The following is a 14,896-nucleotide window of genomic DNA, read 5'->3' as shown; positions in this document are numbered from 1 at the left end:
TTGGGAAATTAATGTCAGACCGTGCCGAATGAGGTATCAAAATACGCAGAACATAATTCTCCATCTATCGAATACTTTATTTATTTAATAATTTAGGTTTGTCTTCGAGATACTGTAAAACAAGTTAATTTCGCGAGCACCTTCGATTCGCGAAATTAAATTGCCGCGAAATTACATCTGTGAAAATACACTTGTAACTGGTGCCGAATTTGACAACCCTAAATCAACAGATTAAGTCTTGAATATTACTATTTTTAACTATAATATCGTAATGTTACTAAAAAGTATTGCTTGTTTTAAGTGTACAGATATTTTTTGTGTGCATTATGTTCAATAAACAAGTTCGAATGAATTTGGCAAGTTATTTAATTGGTTTTGAAGGTTCATTATATCAAATCCAGTAGTAAAAGATGGTATATTTACTCACGTATTCAGTGACGTTTCTATGATAAACATTTTGCAAGATCTGGAAGTGCTGTTATCAGTGTTCTTTTTGTCACTATCGACCCATTTTGCACTAGATACCAAATCAGTACAGAAAATTGAAAGAAATGCATTGTGGCAACTTAAAGTGTAAAATATCTTTTTTTCCTCAAGTATAATTTGACACCTAACAAATCACATCTCAAACACTGTTTTTTTTGTCAAGAACCTCTTGATTTTAATATTTTCTGGTACTTACAACATAAAGTTTACATACAAAGCCGACTGACAGATGGTGTAGTAGATTATGCAACAACAACAAAAAAAACTGAACAAAAATGTGACTACACACAACAAAATACAAGGTTTTGTCACAACATGTGTTTCATTATATGAAGACTGGCAATCTTGAATTATTCCACCTGCGATAGTCAAGCTTATGAAATAAACACACCTAGTGTAAAGCTGTGATTCACTAGGATCCATAAGTTCATCTATCAGGGCACAGTTCTTTAACCCCAATACATTTTGTACATTCATTGAATGACCTTTGAAAATTTGAGTATAAAAACTCATACTCTCCAACAAGGTCAAATTTTGCACCCTGATTGTTTAATTGATGTTATTGAACTATGCCATTGGGGTGAGGCTATTGTGGTCCATTGATACAAGATTGCTAAGACTCCTTCATGAGCCAAAGCTTGAGTTCTAAATCAAGATCAAGTAATTTATACCGGCAATCATTTCATTTATATGCATTGGAAAATGTCATCTCCATTTCTAATGCAAAGATAAACCCAAAGACTATTTTGAGAATCAAGTCCCAGATTTGTGATTATGCCTGCAAAATTTTAGATGACTCTCATATACCTTGCACACAGAATAGTATATTTTCTGCAATAATTAGTTCAACAATAGACTCAAATAAATGATGGTTGGTTTGTTGCAAGCAAATTCTGGATCAGGTGAGAAACATTGTTTGTCTTTATTGTAGCGAGGCCACTTGACTAACAGCACCACAGCCTTGCTGAATCAACATATAGCTTTTACTCGCATCTATACGCATCAAGAATATCAGCAAATTATTGCCGGAAAATGTTACTATGTATCCTTAAAATGTTCAAAACCAGGAACATGCATGTTTGTGAAATGTTCATGTTTTGATGGTGTTAACATCCGACTTGGCAAGGTTAATAAAATTGACCATCATATTGAGAAACATGTTCCAATGATAAACATTTTGTGTATGTTGTTGGGATGAGAATGTTCATAAAACACGCTTTACACTTGGCAAAACATTCATCTGTAGAATATCTGACCCAATCAAGAGCTACGATGGGGTATTTCAGTTGAAATCCATACACTCCCTGTGGAACACATGAACTTAATCTATCACACAGGGAGTGTGATTATCAAATGAGGTTACCTGAATGGGTGACGTAGGGTTTGTATGGATTTTAAATGAAATAGCTATATTCCAATTTGTCAATTTGGTCGATTCATAATACGATGCGCTTGCTGGGTGAGAGGTCAAAACACGCAGTGCATAATGGGAAAATGTTGACATCCAAAGCCCGCGTAATACGAATACAACACAGGAAAATAATGTCATTGTGTGTTTTAAATGTCAATGTAACGATGTTACACATGAATGCGTAGCAAAACAGTAATTTACAATTTTAGTAGATCCATTTGCTATCTATTGATCACACACAATCCTTCGTGGAGCTGTTTCCAACATTATTATTATCACAATCGTGTGAAAATTCAATGGTGGCTAGAGCAACCGCTGGCGACGCATCGTATTGTGAATCGCCAGAATTGTGTTATTACTAACAATGCACTTACAATCCTCTTGCATTCAACTGGTAACCACATGTTAAGTAATATAATGATGGCGATTATGGACAAGTAAATTGCAATACACTTAACAATTCCATTACATGTGTGTACATTTGATTCAGAGAGTTCAACTTGCTGTTTGAATAGCCCCTATGGAATTTTGTATGCCAATCTGTTTAGGCCCAAAAAAAATAATGGTTTGTCTCAAAGCTCACAAGTGGTTTGAAAACAAATGCGAAATGCGATTTTTTTTTTATTCCTGAGTCCTGACCTTTTTCATGGTATTTGGAGAAAAATATCTGAATTTCGCCGAATTTTTCTGGAAAAACTAAAAAAAAAAATTTGCACGAGCTTTGAGACAAACCTTTTTTTTTTGGCCTTACCTCTTCCTATATACATTTTGTGAATAATCAGACGAGTGTTCAGCGTCACCAGGACCACTATTTACTACAATGCACTCAAAATTCACATCAAACCTAACGTTATCAGATTGAAAGAGTTGGCTGTTAAAGAATGAATTCACTTCTCAAATCGTCAGCTCAGTGCAAGAAGTTCATAAGTACTTTGATATTACTATACACTGATGAACTTCTTACACTCAGCTGACCAATCTAACCTTCAAACCAAAATTCAGACATATTCACAATATGTACATTTTTGACAACTATAGTAGTTTATGAACAACTTTTCATTCATGCCTTTACACCACCAATACTTAATGTATATTTCTATTAGTACATTCAAATACTTTGAATAAAACCTGAGGTGTGTTTCACTAAGAGCGTGTTTCTACAGAGCCAAATACCGTTTTGGAAACGGTATGGAACCGTTAATCACTCCTGTGGAAACAGCCTCCAATGCCTTTTTGCAACGCCTTTTCAACGCCAACGGAAACCTCGTTGGAGCAGGTTTTTTGCCGTTGACGAAGCGGGTAGTTTTTCTGTAGAAACAGACCGTAACACTGACGACACATCGTAAGTCTCAAAATCGATCGCAAGTTGTGATGTATCTTAACTTCCATATCACTACGGAGATTTAGGACTTGCACATCATAAGTAATAGGGACACATCATAACGTTATATGATGAGTTAACAGTCACTGTACCTTTACAATGGGTTACTTATGCTACAATGTGATAAAGGTTTAGTGAAATACACCCCTGGTTATCAAATTTAACGGTTCATCATCATCATACACATTATACAATACAAGCAACCTTTATAATAAACTCTACTATAAGTGTACATCATATACAAAATCTTCACACCAATGAACAAGATTTGTGCCAGCCACTGAGACAGGTGGTTATTGTAATTACACTTCCACTCATGCTGTATTCTCTGTTATAGTATGGAAAACTTTCTTGAAAGTTGAACTCACGAATTACTGATAAACTTGAACAATACTTGATCAGTATATATATCGGAAAATATTTCAATTTTACTATTTTGAAAAAGCTGTATACATCTACATTGGTCTTATATTTTTCATCTGGCCTGGAAAGTTACTTCCTATACCAACCGATAAGTAAGAACACAATGTAAACATTTTTATGCTGTAAACACTACCAAACATTGTGATTTAATTCAACTTTTTAAATAACATTTATGAGTTGAAGGTGTTTATTCTTCACATAAAGTCTTTTTGTGGTTATTACAGTCAGCAAGCATGAATTCGTCGGTCGCAGCACATAGTGGCGTAGAGCGATTTTCCAAATTTTCCGTTTCACATAATGGCATATAGGTTTTGAGCTAGCTATTATCCTATAATAGTTCTTCCTTGTTAACTATTAAAGATACAATTTAATAGTTTGAACCTTAAACTTCAATTTCAAATGGAATCGGGCAACTGAGAGATACCAGTAGAGGAGTATCGACTCCGTTACTAGTAGCATATTCTTCAAAAACGTTTGCTCGTAAACGCATTTTGTCCTTCACGTACGCCACTATGTGTTGCGACCGACGAATTTAATGTTCAAGTCTTTCAAGAATGAAAGCAACACAGTCTGAAAATGTCTCTTAAAACATCAAAAACTCCTACAAATTCATTTTCCTGTATAGAATATAGAAGAATTTGGCACAAATGCTTGAAATCCTGAAACCGACATTTTTAAGTTGTAAGTACAACTTATCTGTATTCATTTTAAATGGGCATGGCATCGTTTTAAACGTTAAAGAAATGAAACCTGCAGAAAATCGATATGAACTTGTTGAATTCAAATGCGACTTTTGCCAAGTAAAAATGTGGTATTATTCTATGTGAATACAATACATTGCCAATCACCCTCTTGTCTGAAAACATGTACCAATAATTTTAAACTTTTTGTAAGTTTTGTTACTTCTAAAATCACAATCTTGAGTATAGCACCAAACTAGGTCTGTACTTTACAAAGAAAAACATGACAAAACAGTAGAGGCAAATTGATCTCGGATGACCACAAATAAAATAAATGTTCCATCATTAAATCGACTTTTTGTTTAGGATACAACTTGTGAAATCCTTAGTTGATACTATATATCGGCAACTTTTTGAAATAAGAAACCAGAATAAAAATAGCCTTTTTTTATATTTGTTTTATACATATAATAACACATTGATTAACATTGTTGACATAATGCACACGACAAGACAATCGAACATTTTGTCTATGATAGTAGCATCTGGTTACGACCACCATTTTCATTTCTTTGCTACATTAGATGTCAGACCATCACCAACATTGTGAGGTATAGAACATGAAAAAAATCTAACTACTAAGCATGAGATCAACATTGATTTCTTTCCTTCCTTCATCAAGCTCCAATGAAAGCAGTCAAATCTACTAGAATTCTTTGAAATTTCTGGAACCAGCCATATGTTATGATTTTTTTTTATCACTAAATGTTTTCACTACACACTACTGACAATACAAGAGCAGTTTAGCTGTAAGACTCTTCTTAATTCTGATAAGGAAGGACTAAATTGTTTTATCAATATACTACAAGAAGCATTGTATATACATGGCATTTACCTCCTGTTAGGCAACATATATTGGGCGATTCCAGTTGAAATCCATACACCCCTTATGGAAGACATCACCTTAATCTCCTTCACAGGGGTGTAGATTTCATATGGAGTCACTCATTCAGGTGATCACATTTGAAGTTCAGATACCCTGTGTGGAATATTAAGGTCATGTCTTCCACAGGGGGTGTATGGATTTTAAATGGAATGGCCCATTAAGCACCTGTTAGGCAACATATTGGGCTATTCCAGTTGAAATCCATACACCCCTTATGGAAGACATCACCTTAATCTCCCACACAGGGAGTGTAGATTTCAAATGGGAGTCACTCATTCAGGTAACCCCATTTGAAATAATTCACACTCCCTGTTTGGAAGACTAAGGTTATGTCTTCCACAGGGGGGTGCATGGATTTTAAACGGAATGGCCCATTAAGCCCTTGTTAGGCAACATAATTCTGATCACTTGTTTTTGTGAATTTCATTAAAAATGAGTTATTCTCCATGGCTGAATCTCTAGGAAGAATTCACTCTTTTGGTATCACTTTGACAAATGTCATCACATATACTGTTTCATGTTCAATATTTAATTTAATTAATAAACCCTATTTTTTTAATATTCTTTGCATCATATAAACCCTCTAATAATTTACACGCGGGTATAAAGAACATGTAAAGCAAGCTGGTACTACAATGCAACTACTAATAGTCTTACAACCATTTTTGGAAAATAACATTGGTTGTTTTTCTCCAAATGAAAGCAGTATTTTTTTTACAAAATTGCACAGGTAGATTGGCCAGCAAAACAAGCTTAAGTACAACAGGACTATTGCTGGAATTGCTAACCTATACCATGTGCTGTTAAAAATAGGTGTTTATAGACAAAGACAGTGTGCTGCAAAGTATTTTTGTGAAGAAGAAAAAACAAAATATGACAAACAGTATAACATCTTAACAATAAAAAAGTTCAATGTCCTTTTACATTATATATATATGCAAACCCTGATTTGCTGTATTTTGGTCTCTTTCGCATGTAGCACCTTCATAATTTGAATGATTGAACAAGTAAATAGCTGCTACTTTTAATACCAGTTGTTGGCAAATAATTAGTAAATGTTACGGTGTTTGTCCATCAGTTATCCATATGAAACGAACATTTTGCAGTGGAACAACCTGGAATAAAAAGCTCATCGAAAGGCAAGAATGAAGTGCTATCAGCAGAGCTGCCAACATTGGAATATGTAAATGCAGAAGATTTCTGCGAAGTTTAAAAAAAACTTAGGATGCGTGGGATCAGCGCCCCCAAAAGCTCCTGGATGTTAGCTTTTAAAGACCCTTAAATATGCCTTTTTTTTGCAAAAGGACAGGACAGTGGGCGTGTAAGTAATTTAGTTTGGATTTTTTAGCTAGATGGCTGTAAATGCAGAAGATTTAGCCAGACTGCTGCAAATGCAGAAGATTTAATATGTTTTGCAGAAGACAAAAGATTGTCAGCAAATGAAGAAGTCTTCTGCAGGATCAAGAGGGGTTGGCAGCTCTGTATCAGATGCATAGCCAACCCGGGCAGTCTGATGATGTAAGAGCCTTGACGAATAAGAAATCATCACTGGCAAAAGGAATATGCCAACAAATATTTGTCTACAAAGCACTCGGATCACCTTGCCTTGTAGCTTTGCTCCAAATACAACAACATGCTACTCATTTAAGAAAGATATATCACCATTTCACACTCCAATTTGAAAGTTGTATGCTGCAGCAGATAAATTTGACATGCAAATAGCACTGCAATGTGGCATACTTTGAGGTCCGATACTTGGTGACACTTCCAGGGTTGTATAAAATGAAGAAGTGAAAAAAGTGCTCAAATCACATGCATGGTTGCCAAGTGTCATTTTAATGTGTCAAACTGTGTGCTTTCATTTCCTAATAAATCTGACAATTGAAGTCAAATTTATACAGGCAAATTGGGCTGTCTTGCACTCAATGTTCTTGGTACAATTGTGAAATAAAGTAGCACAACTGCAACAGTTTGACACCATAAAATTATTATATCAAGTTCTCTGGTTGGGATGAACACATTTTAAATCTGTCCATAAGCGGTCAGCACAAATAAACGTTAAATACGTTCACATGCACCAGGTTTTATTTCCAATGCGGATATGTGCTGGCTGCTTTGGGGGAAAATTAAAAAGTAGTTCAGTTTGACAACATTGTTGTAGATGACACAAAGCAGTTCATGTATGTTGCATTGATGTTTCAACTGAAACCCAGCAATGCACCTGCTTCAAATAACCAGATTGATTGAGGTTAATAATATGATGCGGGGAATCACTGCACACCAGTACGCATTCCAACTCTTCTATCTAGTCAAATTGTAAAACATCTTTTGTTATAGAAAAATTATGAAATTCGTGTACATCGTGGAACACTCAACTACGCGACTAATCATGCTAATACACGAGTGCACAACGCTACTCTACACGTCCATATTAGCGAGGTTAACTGCGTACAACAACTTACTACGCACAGCCACGCAAAGAGTATGTTCCACGATGTACACAAATTATGTAATTTTTCTATAGCTTGTTGTAAACATTTACATAATGATATAAAATTGTTTCAATTGAGCCCATATTTATTTGTCTATCTATGAGTTTGAAAATATAAGACAAGACGTAGTCGAGTCCAATATTTTAAAACTCACAGCGAGACCAATAAATATTGGGTTTAAAGTATCCAATTTGATGTTTTGGATCCAATATTTTCACACACTTGTATTCATCAAAATATAATAATGAATAAACTTGACATGCCACTTAAAAGGTGTAACATGCAATCACAACAACTGTGCTTCGACTGGTAATTTATCAATGTAAAATCCTCCAAGAAGGAAAAAAACACATCCAGTTTTAATATAAGTATTGACTACTACTGTGTACTAGAGAGAGACAATAATGTTTTAAGTAAGTGTAAAAATCATATTTAGTTTATGCATGGAACCACAACATTTTATGTCACCAATACCTTACAGTATAATTGGGTAAGCTCTAACAGACTGAAATGTCTCCCTATAAGCCAACAACTGGTATGGGTCAGACCAAAATACAGCAATTGACATCCTAAATTCTTTAACCATAAGAACTAAAAAAAAAGTCAATGTAAAGTTTTATATCCCTGAAAAAGAAAATAGAACAAAATTATTCATTTCTAACCACTGAACACACAGCAAACAGCTTGTTTGAAAAACAACAATTCTAGCAAAACATACATAAAGAGTTGTAATTCATCATTCACTGAATCATCATTTGTATGTTTGTATAGTTAGTATGCCATGCATGCCACAGCATGTACATACTTACAGTACCATTACACATAAGATGTCTGCTGACTGTTAAGTCAGCACCATCAACTTTGTTGGCTGGGCAGCCACACTGTGTCTATTTCACACAGGTGACCCAACCATTTACTGAGTATTCCTACGGATAGAGAGAACAAAGAAGATAAGTGTTTGGTGATGAGGATGAAAAGAGAAAAGCAACAAGTGATAGAGTTAACTACATATACAAGTTTGGGTATGCCTATCGTTTTGGGGTGTAATCACGCATGCTGGGCTGGTCTGGATTCCAACAATTCTTCAAATGAGACTACAAGTAGTTTTAGCCAAACTGCTCCACAATTTTTTTTAAGTGATGCAGACTTGGATCAGATTAGTCACTAACAATAAGACTCGGAGTGGCAAATCCAACCAAATTTACAAAATCCCTGCGAGAATACAACCCAAAGATTAGGTAAGGTCAATATTAAGTTCCAGATATCATCATTTGTATTAATGACTTTTTGTGTTGGCAGATGTCACATGGTTATCACATGACACATTCATGATACACACATGACAACCATGTGACTTACCCATGTCAAACAGTTGCAATGAGTTGAAAATAATGGGATACAAGTTGTTTAACCTATCTGCCTTGTGACCTTTGACACAGAATCTGCCACCTACATAATATTGTACAGTCAATCTGAAGATGATATCTGGTTATATAATATCTGACCTTTCCAAAACATACCCATTTTAACATAATTTTTATTTACTTTTTATTTGTACATATATATTTTATACATAAAATAAACTCAAAAACAATATATTTTGATTAAATATATCCCAATTCCCATTTTTCGGCAACATCAAATATTATACTTGGGTATAAATTTTTCAACACCAATTGGTATAATATTTCATTCCGCATGTTATCTGAATACTGGCGGGAATTTTCCTTGCAATGTTTTGAAAACATTTTGGAGCACAGCAGCACAACAAGAAAATAACGGATATGGCATAGGGCAATAGCTACTATATGATACACAAAATTTGCATATCACACATTAAATATTCCCATATATGGTGGAGGAATATGGTGACCTCATCATGACTTGCAATCTGTATGCCTTCACAGTTTCTTTGTATTTAAATTCAGTGGTTGAAAAGAATATCATTATTTGAACAATTTGCATACAAATACAATATGATACCACAGAAACGGAACAAAACTGTCATGAAGCCCCATTTTGGGTGACAATTTTGCATAAAGGTGTTTAATTTGGTTGGCATTAAATCCCCACCAACATCCTACAAAGAATGTCACTTGTTACAGACTATGGAAGCCTTCCTGTGAGCGTTCACTGCAAGTTGAGTAAACTTAATAAATCGTATGTGGATTTATTTTCTTTATAAAACTAGTATTCATTTTCTACAACGTTAAAAGAGCATATTGCTCAGAGAAAAAGAGATGCTTGAACTTGTTAACGACTGTATTTTATCATAACAGTCAGAACCGGCCTTTGTTGATATGTGTGAAAACCAGTGACACCAACACACACACTAATTCACAGCATACAACATCCCAGGCAGATTTTCATCAATATGAGGTGACCATATTACACAAAACCGAACAACTTAAAACAAGAATGTTTGTATTTACACATAAAGCTGTACAAAGCTGTTGTAATGTTGGATGTTGCGTTTTAGGATCTCTCCGCACGGACCAAGCACTCTCTCAAATCGACCACGGTCAAGCTTGACACACTTGAGCTGTCCCCTAGCGATGACGGTGGCGGCACGAGGGCGGTTCAAAAGCAGTGCAATCTCACCTGCAAGAATGAACAAGAGACAACAAATTAAACATTGGTGAAATATTTCTACTCACTGTGAATTTACAGACTGGGGCACTGTGAATTTACAGACTCCTCTGAATTCACAGACCGTCTGTGAATTCATATACTCTTACCTACTTCTTACTGCAATATTAGCTAGTTTTGTTTCAAGGTGCTTACATTTAGTTGTTTATATTGTTGTGGTCTAAACATTTCCTATGTGCTACAAAACATAATATCGATAAACAACAGTGAACAAATTTTATGCTGCAAGTTTTTCAGATAATTTTGCTTTGTTGCGTCATTTTGCTCTGCTTCCATTTTAAAATCCAAGATGGTGGCCATCAGTGTTGGAGGACTCTGGACTCGGACTCGAGTCCTTTTTTCAAGGACTCGGACTCGGACTTGGACTCGGAAGCTAAGGACTCGGACTCGGACCCCAAGGACTCGGGGACTCGGCTTCAAGTCCTCCTCGAGTCCAGCAAAATAGGGTCTTTTTAGGTCTTTTATTTTCGTTCATTGTAAACTTCATATGCTTGATCAATGATCACATCACATGATTAATTTAAGTAATTTTGCATGCAAATAAATTAAGTTTGTAAATAAAAGTACAACCAAAAAGCAAGATTGCTTTCAGTTATATCTTTAATTGGTTAAATGGATTTAAACGAATATGATTTAAAAATCATATTCGTTTATTTTGAATATGACTGCTTTGTTAGACGCAAGGCTTGAATGTACATGAATAATATTAATAATACTACTCTGGGGCACTCAACTTAGTTAAATTTTGGTATGGGGGCGGGTGTGCAGCGCCGAACTTTGAGAACTATAAGAACTGGTTTGGGGACAAAATATGGGCTTAATGAACTGAAATTTCAACATTTTTGTGGATGTCTGTCAAATTATAGGCTTTGCGCTAACAAATTCAAAATGTTTCCTAATTTGAGCTAAAGAGCTACAGTTATTTTCAGAGTGTTAGGCTCAATGAACTGGAGCATGATGCAAATGTGTTAAGGAACTGCCGGAGAGTCTGGAAAGGGGACCCTTGACCGCCGCACATACCCGTACCACCTTTACATATGAGTGAACCCCCCACCCTCGGAATAATACTGCATAGGCCTACAGCCAGATCCAACACCTCTTTGTTTGATACATGAGGTTTGGTAGTGATGTCATATTTTGATTGTAATATTGCATCTTTTGCCTCTCTAAAACACAAGCCTTTAAGTTACTCTGAGTCTGTGATTATACTCCGTTTCACTTTTTTTGACCGATCGAAAGGGAGGGTGGAAGCATTTTTTGGCAAGCCGAAAGGGGAACAAGCAATTTTGGCACATATGGGGCACCTTTCAAATAAAACGCTGTAAAAAGGCTTAGAAAACAGAACGGAAACGCTTACATAATGCAAATTTCCCTGCTCGCTGCGCTCGCAACATATATCTAAACCAAAGTTTATAAATTGGGATCCCCCAAAAATGGCATGTACAAAGCGGGTGCAAAGATTTTTTGGCAGGCCGGAAGGGGGGGGGTTCAGCGAATTTTTGCATTTTCACCCCTCCCCGGACTCCGCATAATTATTGAACTGCCCCAAAACAATACTAAGTATAAATGCAATTTCACCAGGGGTAGCGTTTTAAGGGGTCTTGGGGTCCAGGACTCCTTGATTTGGCATGTCCCGTGATTTGGACCCCTTGATGTTGTACGTCTGTATAGAATTAGATGCCTGGACCCCTTTATATGCCAATTTGGACCCCTGGACTCAGCAGGTCACCGCTAAACCTGAATCTCACACATTCCTACACCTCAATGGCAGCCATAGCTGGGTCTCCGTCGGCTCCATCTCACCTAAAATGTGAAATGATGCGGCCTTGGAGGGTATTATTGATAAAGTATTGATCAGGGATACCAGTGGCCTCCTGAAGTTGGGAAGGAAAAAAATATTTCATAAAATACTAAATGCGAAGCGTAGCGAGCGGAGCTCTCGTCCTTCACGGCGTGGGGTCCAGGGGCCGCTTAAGGGCCCCTGGCGGGGTCAGGGGCAAAGCCCCTGTTAGAAATCGAGGGGCAAAGCCCCCTAAACCAGATGGTTTCTGCACATTTAGCACCACAGGAAAGGCCATTTCAGAGGGTAAAAAGAACATTTCAAAGCTCCTGGCTTGTTCTACACTTTTAATAAAAAGTGCTTCCTTCTTCCAGAAAACATGCTTTAAAGTTTTGAGTTTCCTATACTTTTATGCACAAGAGACACTCTTAAAAAATGTTTTTTGGCTTTATTACATGACCAATATGGCTGATGTTGATATATGTGAAGCAGAAAAATAAAACAATAATTAACAATTTGTGCTTGGCATCCACTGCCTCCCCCACCCCACCCCACCTCACCCACCCCACCTTTTGGTTAAAATTTCAGGACGACAAACATTTTAGCAGATTTAGCACCCCAAAAGAGACCATTTTTGATAAAAAAAACCTGTTTTAGACTTATTTTGAAAAAATGCTTCCTTCATCCTAAAAAAGTGGTTTTAAATGTTCTGTTTCCTATACTTTTGTACATGGGAGACATTCTTCAAAGTGTTTTTTTGGCCTAATAACATGGCCTACATGATTTAAATTGATATATGTAATGCGCAATATAAAAACAATGATTCATCAAATTTTTTAACCCCCCCCCCTTCGGGTATGTGGGAGGGGGCCCACATGGGGGGGGGGGTACTTATGATTGTGCATGAAGAATACATTGTACCTGGACATTGTATGATAAGAGTAATTTGTAAAATTTGGTGTGTTAAACATACAGAGACAGAGTGATGTCACTACAAATTGGGACTAAAATAGTAGGCCTAAAAAGGAAATACATAGGCCTACACACACTCAACCACCCCCACCCAACCTCCCCATGTTCACAACGACGGCTACACAAAGCCAAAGGATACAGCTAAAAGGTTCATATCAAACCTTTGACCAAAGTTCATTTCCATTTAGACTTAAACATGACTTCAAGTCACTTGATATTAGAGTATACGTAGGCCTATACGGCATCAGCATCATCAGTCCAGCATCATCTCAAACGTCATCGTTCATTAATACACATTACATACTTCTTACTTGGGTAATATTTGTTGAGGAAAAGAGATGAGTTTTTGAACGCAAAAGCCGACACACTCAGTATAATAATGCTGGTCCGATAATGGACTAAAATTCATCAATTTTGGGCATGAAAAGGTGTTCTCAATAATATAAAAATTTGACCACATGCATGTTAAATGAGTACCATTATCTAGTTGAGTCATCCAGTCAGGGTTCTAAGGAATTTTCATTTTAAAATTGGAGATTTCCTCAGATTTTTTTCCTTCCAACGGAGATTTTTTTGCCACCGGCCGACGGAATTGTTTTTTTTAAGCGTCATGCGGTCCGGATTTCGAAATATCCGGAAAACTGGCATCCCTGATTGATGAAAACCCCGGGGCTTGAATTTGATACAAGGACTCGGACTCGGACTCGGACTCGAACATTGAGGACTCGGACTCGGACTCGGACATCAGAAATTGGCAAAGACTCGGACTCGGACTTGGACTCGGACACCAAGGACTCGGACTCGGTGAGGACTCGACTACAACACTGGTGGCCATACAGTTCATGGAAAAAATTGTGATAATACTTTCCTGATACCTGGATATCTACTCAAACTAATGACACCAAAAAGGCATCTTTAACCAAAAAAATGCACAACTTTGATACAGAACAACATTATATGCACATGAAGATGTCTTGCTTTACACCAATTTGTTAGATACAGACCTGTCAACCTACCGAAGTCAGAATGAGGGACATTGAGACCAAAACCTTGTATATGTACACAAACCAGGTACCGACAAATTCAAAGACTTGAGGTGTGCAATACTTTCAGAATTAAGAGAAGGTTTTGCAGGTCTGAATTTATCACAATAGACTAAAGAGAATGCTATAGCAAATTTTAAAGTGACATTTTCATCATTTTCTGCTGTTCTTTCATTTAAATTTGGCATCACTGAAATCTTCAGAAAACAGGACTGTCCCTCATTTTCACTTTGGTAAACCCCAAATGAGGGACAGTCCCTCAAAATGAGGGACAGTTGGCAGGTCTGTAGATACACAGAGAGTGTAGACTCACCAAAGTAGTCTGATGGTCCGAGTTTACCCACTTCAATAAAGTCTTCATTTTCTGAGCGACGCTGTAGCACAGATGCTTGTCCCTGTAAATGAAAGCAAGAAAAAGCAGCCGGGTAAAATACAATATTTATGACTATGCTTAGGTGATCATTTACCACTCAGCATGTTAAAATATAAACATATTGCTAGGTCTCAGGACTCTATAAGAAAAATAGGTTATAAAAATTTGCAGTGTTTGACAGTGTGCAATAGCACACTGTCAGCTATATGCAGTTCTTGTATTTTGTGCATTGCACAGCATATTTTTTTCGTGATGGATGC

The 14,896-nt window shown here is 36.5% G+C and overlaps 1 protein-coding gene across 3 annotated transcripts in view; it reads right to left on the bottom strand.

Annotated features, from left to right (window-relative positions):
• Window positions 1-6,184: 6,184 nt before the first annotated feature.
• Window positions 6,185-14,896, bottom strand: part of LOC140150967 (cAMP-dependent protein kinase regulatory subunit-like) — a 111,371-nt gene continuing 102,659 nt past the window's right edge. For 2 of the 3 annotated variants that reach the window (XM_072173131.1, XM_072173133.1), the window contains exons 10-12: window positions 14,577-14,658; window positions 10,252-10,420; window positions 6,185-8,745 (exon numbers count right to left, since the gene is read on the bottom strand). In XM_072173131.1, coding sequence (XP_072029232.1) covers window positions 8,733-8,745; window positions 10,252-10,420; window positions 14,577-14,658 — 264 coding nt within the window. In that variant the 3' untranslated portion in view covers window positions 6,185-8,732. Of the gene's footprint in view, window positions 10,421-14,576; window positions 14,659-14,896 lie in introns of all 3 variants that reach the window. The other variant, XM_072173132.1, reaches the window with a different exon arrangement.

Source organism: Amphiura filiformis, chromosome 4, assembly GCF_039555335.1.
Source record: "Amphiura filiformis chromosome 4, Afil_fr2py, whole genome shotgun sequence".
NCBI classification, from domain to species: Eukaryota; Metazoa; Echinodermata; class Ophiuroidea; order Amphilepidida; family Amphiuridae; genus Amphiura; species Amphiura filiformis.
The sequence above is the reverse complement of the archived record's forward strand: the minus strand, read 5'-3'. Positions and strand labels throughout refer to the sequence as shown.